This window comes from Heterodontus francisci, chromosome 26 (genome assembly GCF_036365525.1).
Source record: "Heterodontus francisci isolate sHetFra1 chromosome 26, sHetFra1.hap1, whole genome shotgun sequence".
Taxonomy (NCBI): domain Eukaryota; kingdom Metazoa; phylum Chordata; class Chondrichthyes; order Heterodontiformes; family Heterodontidae; genus Heterodontus; species Heterodontus francisci.
The window spans coordinates 17,258,531-17,272,657 of NC_090396.1; the positions used below are offsets into that span (position 1 = coordinate 17,258,531).

General features: G+C 43.6%; 1 protein-coding gene across 2 annotated transcripts in view; it reads right to left on the reverse strand.

The window, feature by feature from the left end:
* Positions 1-14,127, reverse strand: part of LOC137384203 (ras-related protein Rab-37-like) — a 277,885-nt gene that overhangs the window by 56,084 nt on the left and 207,674 nt on the right. For both annotated transcript variants that reach the window (XM_068057862.1, XM_068057861.1), the window contains exon 3: positions 2,063-2,104. In XM_068057862.1, coding sequence (XP_067913963.1) covers positions 2,063-2,104 — 42 coding nt within the window. The remainder of the gene's footprint in view (positions 1-2,062; positions 2,105-14,127) is intronic.

The window sequence follows — 14,127 nt, forward strand, 5'->3', positions numbered from 1 at the left end:
GCCTGACATCTCGTGACATGGCTCTTAATTAAAGTAAAATGCCACCCCTTTCCAGACTAGTACTTAAAAGCCACTAACTGCTGCAATTGAGCAGTAATGATGGTCAATTTGGCTGTTGAATCAGCTTCATCTACGAACAATTTCTCCGCATATTTTAACACACACGCATACATCTCATTGCTTAGCTGACCGATCTCCAGGAGTGTGTCAATGTTTACTCGAGATGCTGGGAGTGTGTCAGTGTTTACAGTGGTCCTGGAAGTGTCGGTATTTATAGGGAGTATGCCAGTATTTCCTGGGGGTTTTTGAGGAGTGTGTCAGTATTTTACAGGGTGTCTCTGGGGAGTGTTTCAGTATTTAGAGGGGGTCCACAGGAGTTTGTCATTATTTACAGGGGATCCCGGAAGTGTGTCACTATTTACGGGGGGTCCCTGGAGTAGGTCAGTATTTCCAGGGGGTCTCCAAGGAGGGTGTCAGGATTCACAGGTCGTCTCCAGGGAGTGTGTCAGTATTTATAGGGGTTCCAAGGGAGCGTGTCAGTATTTACAAAGCTTCCCGGGAGTGTGTCAGTATTTACAAGTGGTTTCTGGGAATGTGTTTATATTTTCAGGGAGTCTTTGGGGAGTGTGTCAGTATGTACAGGGAGTCTCCGGGGAGTGTGTGAGTATTTACAGGGGTCCCCGGGAGTGTGTCAGTATTTACAGGGGTCCCCGGGAGTGTGTCAGTATTTACAGGGGTACCTGGGAGTGTGTCAGTATTTACAGGGGTCCCCGGGAGTGTGTCAGTATTTATATGGATTCTCCAGATTGTGTTGTTATTTGCAGGGGTTACCAAGAGTGTGTAATATTTACAGTGAATCCCCTGGAGTGTGCCATTATTTACAGTGGATCCCCTGGAGTGTGCCATTATTTACAGTGGATCCCCTGAAGTGTGCCAACATTTACAGTGGATCCCCTGGAGTGTGCCATTATTTACAGTGGATCCCCTGAAGTGTGCCAACATTTACAGTGGATCCCCTGGAGTCTGCCATTATTTACAGTGGATCCCCTGGAGTGTGCCAACATTTACAGTGGATCCCCTGGAGTGTGCCATTATTTACAGTGGATCCCCTGGAGTGTGCCATTATTTTCAGTGAATCCCCTGGAGTGTGCCATTATTTACAGTGGATCCCCTGGAGTGTGCCAACATTTACAGTGGATCCCCTGGAGTGTGCCATTATTTTCAGTGAATCCCCTGGAGTGTGCCATTATTTACAGTGGATCCCCTGGAGTGTGCCAATATTTACAGTGGATCCCCTGGAGTGTGCCATTATTTACAGTGGATCCCCTGGAGTGTGCCAACATTTACAGTGGATCCCCTGGAGTGTGCCAACATTTACAGTGGATCCCCTGGAGTGTGCCATTATTTTCAGTGAATCCCCTGGAGTGTGCCATTATTTACAGTGGATCCCCTGGAGTGTGCCAACATTTACAGTGGATCCCCTGGAGTGTGCCAACATTTACAGTGGATCCCCTGGAGTGTGCCATTATTTTCAGTGAATCCCCTGGAGTGTGCCAACATTTACAGTGGATCCCCTGGAGTGTGCCATTATTTACAGTGGATCCCCTGAAGTGTGCCAATATTTACAGTGGATCCCCTGGAGTGTGCCATTATTTACAGTGGATCCCCTGAAGTGTGCCAATATTTACAGTGGATCCCCTGGAGTGTGCCATTATTTACAGTGGATCCCCTGAAGTGTGCCAATATTTACAGTGGATCCCCTGGAGTGTGCCATTATTTACAGTGGATCCCCTGAAGTGTGCCAACATTTACAGTGGATCCCCTGGAGTGTGCCATTATTTACAAGGGATCCTGGGTGTGTTACAATAGTTGTGGAGTTTCCTTGAGAGAGTGGTTTTACTAAGTTGGTTATTACTTTCTCCATGTTTAGTTTTGTTGGCTGTTAATAAGCACAGATTAGCAAAGAAATTCCGTAGAGATTGGGAATGAGTGATTTTTAGGAGAAAGCGGCAGCGGGTGATTTGCATTGGTGCCATTCCAGTCATTGTCACAAAGCACTGACCTGTAACTTGACCTTGACCCCATCCACAACCACCACCTTATTCTGTAAAACAAGGAGAAAAATTGGTTAACAAGGGGGAATACAGGCAGAAATAGTAGTGACCATAATGAGTGGGTCTCCATCAGCATGTTGCCATCGACTAGTGTCAGTCAAATCAATATAGACAAATAATCATTAAAGAGTCCTGTACTGGGAGCACACACTGAATCACCAGACACTCACATCATCAGCCACCCAAATCACCTTTTTTCCCTGTACCAGTGGTCGCCCTGCACTGTGATTTTTTTATTTCTTCGCTAAAGCTGAAAGTTATTACAATATAGAGAGACTTCAACACAATTTAATTAACCCTTTCCTATCTGGGGGCACAGTAAGGAGAGATGGGGTACAAAGTTTTTTAACATTCGTTCATGGGATGTAGGCGTCACTGGCTAGGCCAGCATTTATTGCCCATTCCTAATTGCCCTTGAGAAGATGGTGATGAGCTGCCTTCTTGAACCGCTGCAGTCCATGTGGGGTAGGTACACTCACAGTGCTGTTAGGAAGGGAGTCCCAGGATTTTGACCCAGTGACAGTGAAGGAACGGTGATATAGTTCCAAGTCAGGATGGTGTGTGACTTGGAGAGGAACTTGCAGGTGGTGGTGTTCCCATGTGTCTGCTGCCCTTGTCCTTCTAGTTGGTAGAGGTTGCAGGTTTGGAAGATGCTGCAGAAGGAGCCTTGGTGAGTTGCTGCAGCACATCTTGTAGATGGTACATACTGCTGCCACTGTGCGTCGGTAATGGAGGGAGTGAATGTTGAAGGTGGTGAATGGGGTGACGATCAAGCAGGCTGCTTTGTCCTGGATGATTTCAAGCTTTGTTGGAACTGGCCTCATCCAGGCAAATGGAAAGTGTTCCATCACATTCCTGACTAGTGCCTTGTAGACTTTGGGGAGTCAGGAGTTGTTACCCGCTGCAGAATTCCTGGACTCTGATCAGCCACAGTATTTATGTGGCTGGTCCAATTAAGTTTCTGTTCAATGGTAACCCCTAGGATGTTGATGGTGCGCGATTCAGCGATGGTAATACCATTGAATGTCAAGGGGAGATGGTTGTTTGAGATAGACATTGCCTAGCACTTGTGTGGCACAAATGTTACTTGCCACTTATCAGCCAAAGCCTGGATATTGACTTGCTGAATGGTCTTGCTGCATTTCTACACAGACTGCTTCAGTATCTGAGGAGTCGTAAATGGTGCTGAACATTGTGCAATCATCAGCGAACATCCCCACTTCCGACCTTATATTGGAGGCATGGGTTGGCAACATCTCCATACACGAATACCAGTGTCCGTGGTAAACAATTTTGGGGTCCGTGACTGGTAATTTCACAAATGAGAAATTTCTCATTGGCTTCTTCAGACTGGCATTTGAAAAAAAAATGCAAGTGTTAGTTTCACAGTTGACAGGTGCTGAAGCAGAACAGTGCTTTCGAACTTCAGACAGATTCATGGTTTTCCAGCGGGTCCTGCTTTTTAAAAAAAGTCTGCCGGAAAACCCCGAAGCTGTTCAAAGTTCAAAAACGCTGTTCCCGCTCTCAGCAAGGGTCAGAGAAAGAGTGCGAGAGAGAGAGTGGGGCACAGGGGTGGTAGTGGGGGGGAAGTAGGTACAGAGAAAGAGAGAGAGAGTGGGCGAGAGAGAGAGTGGTGGGGTACAGAGAGAGAGAGAGTATGGGAGAGGGATAGAGTGGGGCAGAGAGAGAGAGAGCCGGGGTGGGGAGGGGGATCAGATAGAGAGTGGGGACAGAGAGAGAGGGGGGACAGAGAGAGAGATGGAGGACAGAGAGGTGGGGGAGGGACCCAAGACAAAAATTGTAATGTGGCACCCCCCCCCCCCCCCACTCAAACAGTTTGGACACCCCTGCTCCAAGCCTTTAAACTTGTGTTTTAAAATAACTGAGCAGCTAGGTTATTTTAAAACACAAGTTTAAAGGCTTGTGTTATGTACACTCATTTTAAAATGGCAAAAGTCACTTAGGGAATGTCTCGATTTCTACACTCTGGCAAGCATTACTTTCACTTGGGACACAAGCTCAGTGACATGCTGAAAGTTGTTGGACTTTTATTTCTACATAAATGTCACAATTCCACGACTATCCATTTGGAATCACATTGTTCCAGAACTTGTATGAAGTGGAAAATGGGCAAGAAAATCCAAGGAATCTCCAGAAGTCAGCACTGTAAGTTCCTTGTGAATACAAGAGTATGGTGTATTGGGGATGAGTGATATTGGTGAAAACAGGATGCTGCTGACCCATATACAATAGTTAGTAAATACAATGTAATGGATAGCTTTAATAAACCTTAATCTATGATAAATTGTCTATGATTCCTTAACAAAATCTATGCTTCATTTGCAGTTTTAAAAACTGTCAGGGAAGACACAGTAAAAATTTATTATGTTTCAAAGACCATGTTCAAAACAGTTTTCTTTTGCTGCAAATTAGATTAAAGGACACGTTTTACAAATATGTCAAAGATCAGTAACTACAATGTGCATCAATTACTATCCAGTTTGAGGGCAGATAACCTGAGTGTCCAATGTCATTTGAAAGTTGTCTGTATCTTATAATTACATTATGTTATAAATGCACCTTTGGTAACAGGTGAGAAATTTGACTTGGACATAAAGTGGTTAATCTGGAGTACAATCTTACAGGTAGTGAATAAACATTTTGTAATTGAATAATACATGCAGTAACAACCGCTTAACGTTTTGCAGAAAAGCTTTTTGTTAATAATTATCTTGTCTGAGCTGAATTGGAATCGACAGTGATAGACTGAGATATAGACATAAATGAATTTAAGAGAATCGCTTTATTAGAGGAACTGAAGGGCGCTCTTTATTCGTAATTCTGTTTATCTAATTTTGTCACTCGTTTTGGTGAGTAAATGACATTTTGTCCACGAGAGATTCTGTTGTTTCTGTATTTTAGAATCCAGGACCTAGTTTAACAGCCTGTCAAGATGAATAAACTAGCCTTGGCTACCTACCGTTAATCTCTCTGTCCCTTCCTGTCCCACTCTGCTTTTCTATTTTACATGACTCTTCTGAAGTACTATTGGCTCCATCCTATAAAGTTTTCCTGCCCTTTTGTTGACTGCCCTGTCTTCAGACACATATTACAATCAGGTGGAGAAGTTGCACAAACATTGACCACGGGTTAAATTGTCTTGTGACAACAGCAGTGTGAGAAATGGTCCATCTTCCTATTGCTGATTTTTCTACTGCCTCACCCCAATAGCCAAAATAACAATCGTCTCCTTGTGCTTTATTGTCTATTGGATGAATTTACACTCTTGAAACAGTGTAAATCCACAGAGGTCATCCAGTAAGGTCCATCTACCACCCCATGGCATGGTGTAGATAGCTATATTCTGTCAACAAAAGTAATTTGCATTGGCATTGCACACTATTTTGCTTCTAGCAAGCTAATACAGTTGTGCTGCTCTCCATTGATGTTTGTATGCTTAGCTACTTTATAGGGAGAAATGTGTTTTAAATAGGACTATGTTTTGATGGAATTAGATTTGCTGTACACTTTATATACGATCAATTGCCCCCATGTCCATGGCTGAGTCAATAATTTTGTCAAATGTCCGTGGTGGAACATGTCAGTACCTATTTGCAGTTTTAAAAACTGTCAGGGAAGACACAGTAAAAATTTATTATGTTTCAAAGACCATGTTCAAAACAGTTTTCTTTTGCTGCGAATTAGATTAAAGGACACGTTTTACAAATATGTCAAAGATCAGTAACTACAATGTGCATCAATTACTATCCAGTTTGAGGGCAGATAACCTGAGTGTCCAATGTCATTTGAAAGTTGTCTGTATCTTATAATTACATTATGTTATAAATGCACCTTTGGTAACAGGTGAGAAATTTGACTTGGACATAAAGTGGTTAATCTGGAGTACAATCTTACAGGTAGTGAATAAACATTTTGTAATTGAATAATACATGCAGTAACAACCGCTTAACGTTTTGCAGAAAAGCTTTTTGTTAATAATTATCTTGTCTGAGCTGAATTGGAATCGACAGTGATAGACTGAGATATAGACATAAATGAATTTAAGAGAATCGCTTTATTAGAGGAACTGAAGGGCGCTCTTTATTCGTAATTCTGTTTATCTAATTTTGTCACTCGTTTTGGTGAGTAAATGACATTTTGTCCACGAGAGATTCTGTTGTTTCTGTATTTTAGAATCCAGGACCTAGTTTAACAGCCTGTCAAGATGAATAAACTAGCCTTGGCTACCTACCGTTAATCTCTCTGTCCCTTCCTGTCCCACTCTGCTTTTCTATTTTACATGACTCTTCTGAAGTACTATTGGCTCCATCCTATAAAGTTTTCCTGCCCTTTTGTTGACTGCCCTGTCTTCAGACACATATTACAATCAGGTGGAGAAGTTGCACAAACATTGACCACGGGTTAAATTGTCTTGTGACAACAGCAGTGTGAGAAATGGTCCATCTTCCTATTGCTGATTTTTCTACTGCCTCACCCCAATAGCCAAAATAACAATCGTCTCCTTGTGCTTTATTGTCTATTGGATGAATTTACACTCTTGAAACAGTGTAAATCCACAGAGGTCATCCAGTAAGGTCCATCTACCACCCCATGGCATGGTGTAGATAGCTATATTCTGTCAACAAAAGTAATTTGCATTGGCATTGCACACTATTTTGCTTCTAGCAAGCTAATACAGTTGTGCTGCTCTCCATTGATGTTTGTATGCTTAGCTACTTTATAGGGAGAAATGTGTTTTAAATAGGACTATGTTTTGATGGAATTAGATTTGCTGTACACTTTATATACGATCAATTGCCCCCATGTCCATGGCTGAGTCAATAATTTTGTCAAATGTCCGTGGTGGAACATGTCAGTACCTATTTGCAGTTTTAAAAACTGTCAGGGAAGACACAGTAAAAATTTATTATGTTTCAAAGACCATGTTCAAAACAGTTTTCTTTTGCTGCGAATTAGATTAAAGGACACGTTTTACAAATATGTCAAAGATCAGTAACTACAATGTGCATCAATTACTATCCAGTTTGAGGGCAGATAACCTGAGTGTCCAATGTCATTTGAAAGTTGTCTGTATCTTATAATTACATTATGTTATAAATGCACCTTTGGTAACAGGTGAGAAATTTGACTTGGACATAAAGTGGTTAATCTGGAGTACAATCTTACAGGTAGTGAATAAACATTTTGTAATTGAATAATACATGCAGTAACAACCGCTTAACGTTTTGCAGAAAAGCTTTTTGTTAATAATTATCTTGTCTGAGCTGAATTGGAATCGACAGTGATAGACTGAGATATAGACATAAATGAATTTAAGAGAATCGCTTTATTAGAGGAACTGAAGGGCGCTCTTTATTCGTAATTCTGTTTATCTAATTTTGTCACTCGTTTTGGTGAGTAAATGACATTTTGTCCACGAGAGATTCTGTTGTTTCTGTATTTTAGAATCCAGGACCTAGTTTAACAGCCTGTCAAGATGAATAAACTAGCCTTGGCTACCTACCGTTAATCTCTCTGTCCCTTCCTGTCCCACTCTGCTTTTCTATTTTACATGACTCTTCTGAAGTACTATTGGCTCCATCCTATAAAGTTTTCCTGCCCTTTTGTTGACTGCCCTGTCTTCAGACACATATTACAATCAGGTGGAGAAGTTGCACAAACATTGACCACGGGTTAAATTGTCTTGTGACAACAGCAGTGTGAGAAATGGTCCATCTTCCTATTGCTGATTTTTCTACTGCCTCACCCCAATAGCCAAAATAACAATCGTCTCCTTGTGCTTTATTGTCTATTGGATGAATTTACACTCTTGAAACAGTGTAAATCCACAGAGGTCATCCAGTAAGGTCCATCTACCACCCCATGACATGGTGTAGATAGCTATATTCTGTCAACAAAAGTAATTTGCATTGGCATTGCACACTATTTTGCTTCTAGCAAGCTAATACAGTTGTGCTGCTCTCCATTGATGTTTGTATGCTTAGCTACTTTATAGGGAGAAATGTGTTTTAAATAGGACTATGTTTTGATGGAATTAGATTTGCTGTACACTTTATATACGATCAATTGCCCCCATGTCCATGGCTGAGTCAATAATTTTGTCAAATGTCCGTGGTGGAACATGTCAGTACCTATCCCTGATTGGAGGGTGTTACAACCAGGTGAGGAAGGATTCTCAGGATCCCCTTTTGCCCCTTCTCTGATTTGACCACAACAGGGTTTATCTTTTAAACAAATATGGTTTAACTTACCAACTTAGTGAGTACCTGCTCTTATTACTCTAATTTCAATTGCAAATGAACCAATCAGACAGGTTTTCTTGAGTTTAAACAAGAAAGATGTAAGTTTATTAAGCTCGTCACTCTAAACTGGTTAAAATTACTAAAATATGTGACGCATCCACGCTCACATTCATTTGAGAGGCACACACACACAAATAGATACAGAGGGGAAAAGATAGAGTTGGGAGATTGAATAAGGTCTGTAATAAATGGAATTCAAATACTGAGTTTCAATGTCCTTAGTTGAAGTTAAAGTCTTGAAGTCCTCGCTGGGGCCACACACATAATTCAGGCTTGCTTCTCTGGTTCCAGAAGGCCAAAGAGAGGTTTTATCCGTCCTCTTGATTGTTGTCTGTGAGGGTCTGTACATTTGAGGTTTAGCTGCAGCCGAGACTCCCCTGGGACTTTGCTGAAGAGAGAGAGAGAGAGAGGTGCTTCTTCGAGTTCAGTTACTGTCTTCTCCTTTTCCGAGGTACAATTCACAAAGCTCCATGTTACACCAGCAGGAATGTCATGTGACCACCTCTTTGTTTGAAAACAGAAGTTTCTGGAAGGTTGCTTGAAATTCAAAGTTCTTCAAACAGACTTGGTGGGTGTGGGGTGCGGGGGGGGGGGGGTGTGGTTTGGCTCTTTCAAAGTCAAAGTGGGGGGTGGGGGTCGATGACTTTTGATCACCACTATTGACAAAACCATTCTCGTTAATTGAATCAGGGAGCATCCCCATTGTTCTAGCTAGACTAGACCTCTGTCTCCCAGATAGTCTTTTTGCTTCTCATATGCAAATTGTGCATGGCCATCTTTAGCTGTTCTGTTCTGCTTTTTTAAAAGTTATTTGTGATAATGTCCAGTAAAAAGTGCTCAATCAAAGTTTCATGCGACTAAATTAATATTTTCCATTTGGCATGTGGATTTTTCCATCACACTTCTGTACCAATGGGGAGAATTTCATTATAAGTTAAAAAGAAGGGAAAATACAGGAAAACACACATGCATTTGTCATTGATTCTCATCCATTCAGAAATCTTAAAATTGTTGCCGCCTGTCTTTTCTCTGCAGCAGTACTGATTTACACTGCCCTTTTCCTTTGAGGTGGGTCTGAGATGGTTAGGTGTTGCCCAATAGGTTTAAAGTTTCTTTGGTATCAGCTTGTGATAAGCTGGGAATGGGCATCCCAAAAAACATGTGTTTTTTTGGGGGGTGGGTGGTTGGTGTCTGCATACAAGGGTTACTCACTTTAGGGCATTTTTTGTTTCTCTTTTCTCCTGACTGTGGGGGCGGGGGGGGGGGGGGGGAGGGGGATTCTTTGTTAATCTCCCCCATGTCCTCTGGGACATTCCTGCTCACAGGTATTTGTCCAGATTCCACTGCACTCCCCTGTGACACTTAGACTAGGTTTCTCTGCCTTTTTGGGAACTTTTCTTGTCCCTGCAGGTTTCTGTAAAGGTTGCGAGCAGCCCTGGTAGTGTGCTCCTTTTGTCTGCATTTACGTAAGAGGATGTGGGGTCTAATTTTACCAATATTTCAAGGTTGGCTGACCAGATAGTAGCGGTTTTCATTTGGGAATCCTCCCAGACTTCCTTTAACCTGTGCTCTTTGTCCTTTTTGTCTCCTTCCTCTCTAACTGTCTGCCAGACCTGTGCTTGTCTGTCCCCTTTTGTTCTTGGCAAGGGTCCCTCACAATTCACTCGCCCTCTGCTGGAGGGTTTCCCAAATACCGGTACGGGAATTAGGGGTGCAGACTTCACTGCACAATGGGGCTTCCGCTCAACCTGGCACCTGAGGCAACTCCTACAGTACCCCACCACACCTTTGTGGAATTTTGGCCAGACAAACTGCTGTCTAATGTGTGGTTTGGTTTTTCGTATACCATCATGTACAGCCATTGTAAACTTGTGGGCCATTCTTAATATTTCTTTACGGTTCCTCAGCGGCACCAATGGTGAACCATTGTCCACTCTTTGTCCTCAAGTCTGTGAGGAGAGCTCCACTTCCTCATCAGTATCTCATTCTTTAAATAGTAGCCATCAGGGACTCCCTCTGCTTTAATTTCAGTCTGGGCAGCCTGTGCTAACTCTCTTAATACTGGGTCGGCTCGCTGAGCCTCAACTAGGGAAGGTTCATTTAATCCATTCCCTGGGTCCTCTAACTTCCCAAAGAAAGTTTCAGACAGACAGACCTCCTGGTCATCTGCCTGCAGTGCCAGTTCAGTCTCCTCTGGGGGAGCTGGTTTGTTCATGGCCCGATTCACTACACAACCAGGGAAATTGCAGGGGACCGTCTCCTGACACTGCCCTGTTTCCTTGACCTCCATCAGTCTCTCTACCATTGCTGGGGAAACTACCATCTTCACCCCCGCCAGATCATTACCTAGAAGCAGGTCAACCCCATCCACAGGCAAACCAGGGACAATCCCTATGGTCACCGGTCCCAGAACTAGGTCGTATTCCAAATGCACCCGAAGTAAAGGTACAGGTGTATACTGCCCTCCGATACCATTCACTATCATCCTCGCATTTACTGCACTCTCTGGGGGGAAAGTCATGCCTTTTCCCAGCAAAAGGGATCTGGTGGCCCCTGTATCCCTGAGTATAATGATGGGCTTACTTGCCCCACTTGAGGGGTATGGGATTACTCTCCCGTCAGACACAAAATCCTGATAGTCTTCAGGGATCTTGTTAAATTTTCCTGCACCCACAGCAGTATTTTTTCTGGGTCTTACTGCTGTTGCAGTTAAAGCCACAGCCTGCTCTGCTGTGCTTTCCATCAGGATCCTTTCTCCTGCACTGGGCTACAGGCTTAGAAATAGGAAGATAGTGCAGCTAAACATGTGGCTGAGCAGCTGGTGTAGAAGGGAGGGTTTCAGATATCTGCACCATTGGGATCTCTTCAGGGACAGATGGGACCTGTACAGGAAGGACGGGTTGCATCTAAACTGGAAGGGCACTAATATTCTGGCTGCAAAGTTTGCTAGCGTCAGTCGGGAGGGTTTAAACTAGTATGGCAGGGGGGTGGGAACCAGAGCAGTAGGACAGCTAGTGAAATAAATGAGGAGGACATAGTAAATAAGGCCAGTAGGACTAAGAGGACGAGCAGGCAGGGAGATGTTGCTGAGCACAGCGGAACTGGTGGTCTGAAGTGCATTTGTTTCAATGCGAGAAGTATAAGAGGTAAGGCAGATGAACTTAGAGCTTGGATTAGTACTTGGAAATATGATGTTGTTGCTATTACAGAGACTTGGTTGAGGGAAGGGCAGGATTGGCAGCTAAATGTTCCAGGCCTTAGAAGCTTCAGGCGGGATAGAGGGGGATGTAAAAGGGATGGGGAAGTTGCATTACTGGTTAAGGAGAATATCACAGCTGTACTGCGGGAGGACACCTCAGAGGGGTCATGCAGCGAGGCAATATGGGTGGAGCTCAGGAATAGGAAGGGTGCAGTCACGATGTTAGGGGTTTACTACAGGCCTCCCAACAGCCAGCGGGAGGTAGAGGAGCAGCTATGTAGACAGATTTTGGAAAGTTGTAAAGGTAACAGGGTTGCAGTTGTGGGTGATTTTAACTTCCCCAATATTGACTGGGACTCACTTAGTGCTAGGGGCTTGAATGGGGCAGAATTTGTGAGGAGCATCCAGGAGGGCTTCTTGAAACAGTATGTAGATAGTCCAACTAGGGATGGGGCCATTCTGGACCTGGTATTGGGGAATGAGCCCGGCCAGGTGGTCGAAGTTTCAGTGGGGGAGCATTTCGGGAACAGTGACCATAATTCCATAAGTTTTAAGGTACTTGTGGATAAGGATAAGAGTAGTCCTCGGGTGAAGGTGCTAAATTGGGGGAAGGCTAATTATAACAATATTAGGCAGGAACTGAAGAATTTAGATTGGGGGCGGCTGTTTGAGGGTAAATCAACATCTGACATGTGGGAGTCTTTCAAACGTCAGCTGATTAGAGTCCAGGACCAGCATGTTCCTGTGAGGAAGAAAGACAAGTTTGGCAAGTTTCGGGAAGCTTGGATAACACGGGATATTGTGAACCTAGTCAAAAAGAAAAAGGAAGCATTTGTAAGGACTGGAAGGCTAGGAACAGATGGAGCACTTGAGGAATATAAAGACAGTAGGAAGGAACTTAAGCAAGGAGTTAGGAGGGCTAAAAGGGGTCATGAAAAGTCATTGGCAAACAGGATTAAGGAAAATCCCAAGGCTTTTTATACATATATAAAGAGCAAGAGGGTAACCAGGGAAAGGGTTGGCCCACTCAAGGACAGAGATGGGAATCTATGTGTGGAGCCAGAGGAAATGGGCGAGGTGCTAAATGAGTACTTTGCATCAGTATTCACCAAAGAGAAGGACTTGGTGGATGATGAGCCTAGGGAAGGGTGTGCCGATAGTCTCAGTCATCTCATTATCAAAAAGGAGGAGGTGTTGGGTGTCTTGCAAAAAATTAAGGTAGATAAGTCCCCAGGGCCTGATGGGATCTACCCTAGAATACTGAGGGTGGCAAGGGAAGATATTGCTGGGGCCTTGACAGAAATCTTTGCATCCTTATTGGCTACAGATGAGGTCCCAGAGGACTGGAGAATAGCCAGTGTTGTGCCTTTGTTCAAGAAGGGTGGCAAGGATAATCCAGGAAATTATAGGCCGGTGAGCCTTACATCAGTGGTAGGGAAACTATTAGAGAGGATTATTCGGGGCAGGATTTACTCCCATTTGGAAACAAACGAACTTATTAGCAAGAGACAGCATGGTTTTGTGAAGGGGAGGTCGTGTCTTACTAATTTGATTGAGTTTTTTGAGGCAGTGACGAAGATGATTGATGAAGGAAGGGCAGTGGATGTTATCTATATGGACTTTAGTAAAGCCTTTGACAAGGTCCCGCATGGCAGACTGGTACAAAAGGTGAAGTCACATGGGATCAGAGGTGAGCTGGCAAGATGGATACAGAACTGGCTCGGTCATAGAAGACAGAGGGTATCAGTGGATGGATGTTTTTCTGAATGGAGGGATGTGACTAGTGGTATTCCGCAGGGATCAGTGCTGGGACCTTTGCTGTTTGTAGTATATATAAATGATTTGGAGGAAAATGTAGCTAGTCTGATTAGTAAGTTTGCGGACGACACAAAGGTTGGTGGAGTTGCTGATAATATTGAGGATTGTCAGAGAATACAGCAGGATATAGATCGGTTGGAGACTTGGGCGGAGAAATGGCAGATGGAGTTTAATCCGGACAAATGTGAGATAATGCATTTTGGAAGGTCTAATGCAGGTGGGAGGTATACAGTAAATGGCAGAACCCTTAGGAGTATTGACAGGCAGAGAGATCTGGGAGTACAGGTCCACAGGTCACTGAAAGTGGCAACGCAGGTGGATAAGGTAGTCAAGAAGGCATACGGCATGCTTGTCTTCATCGGTCGGGGCATAGAGTATAAGAATTGGCAAGTCATGTTGCAGCTGTACAGAACCTTAGTTAGGCCACACTTAGAATATTGCGTGCAATTCTGGTCGCCACACTACCAGAAGGACGTGGAGGCTTTGGAGAGGGTACAGAGGAGGTTTACCAGGATGTTGCCTGGTCTGGAGGGCATTAGCTATGAGGAGAGGTTGGAAAAACTCGGATTGTTTTCACTGGAATGACGGAGGTGGAGGGGCGACATAATAGAGGTTTACAAAGTTATGAGCGAAATGGACAGAGTGGATAGTCAGAAGCTTTTTCCCAGGGTGG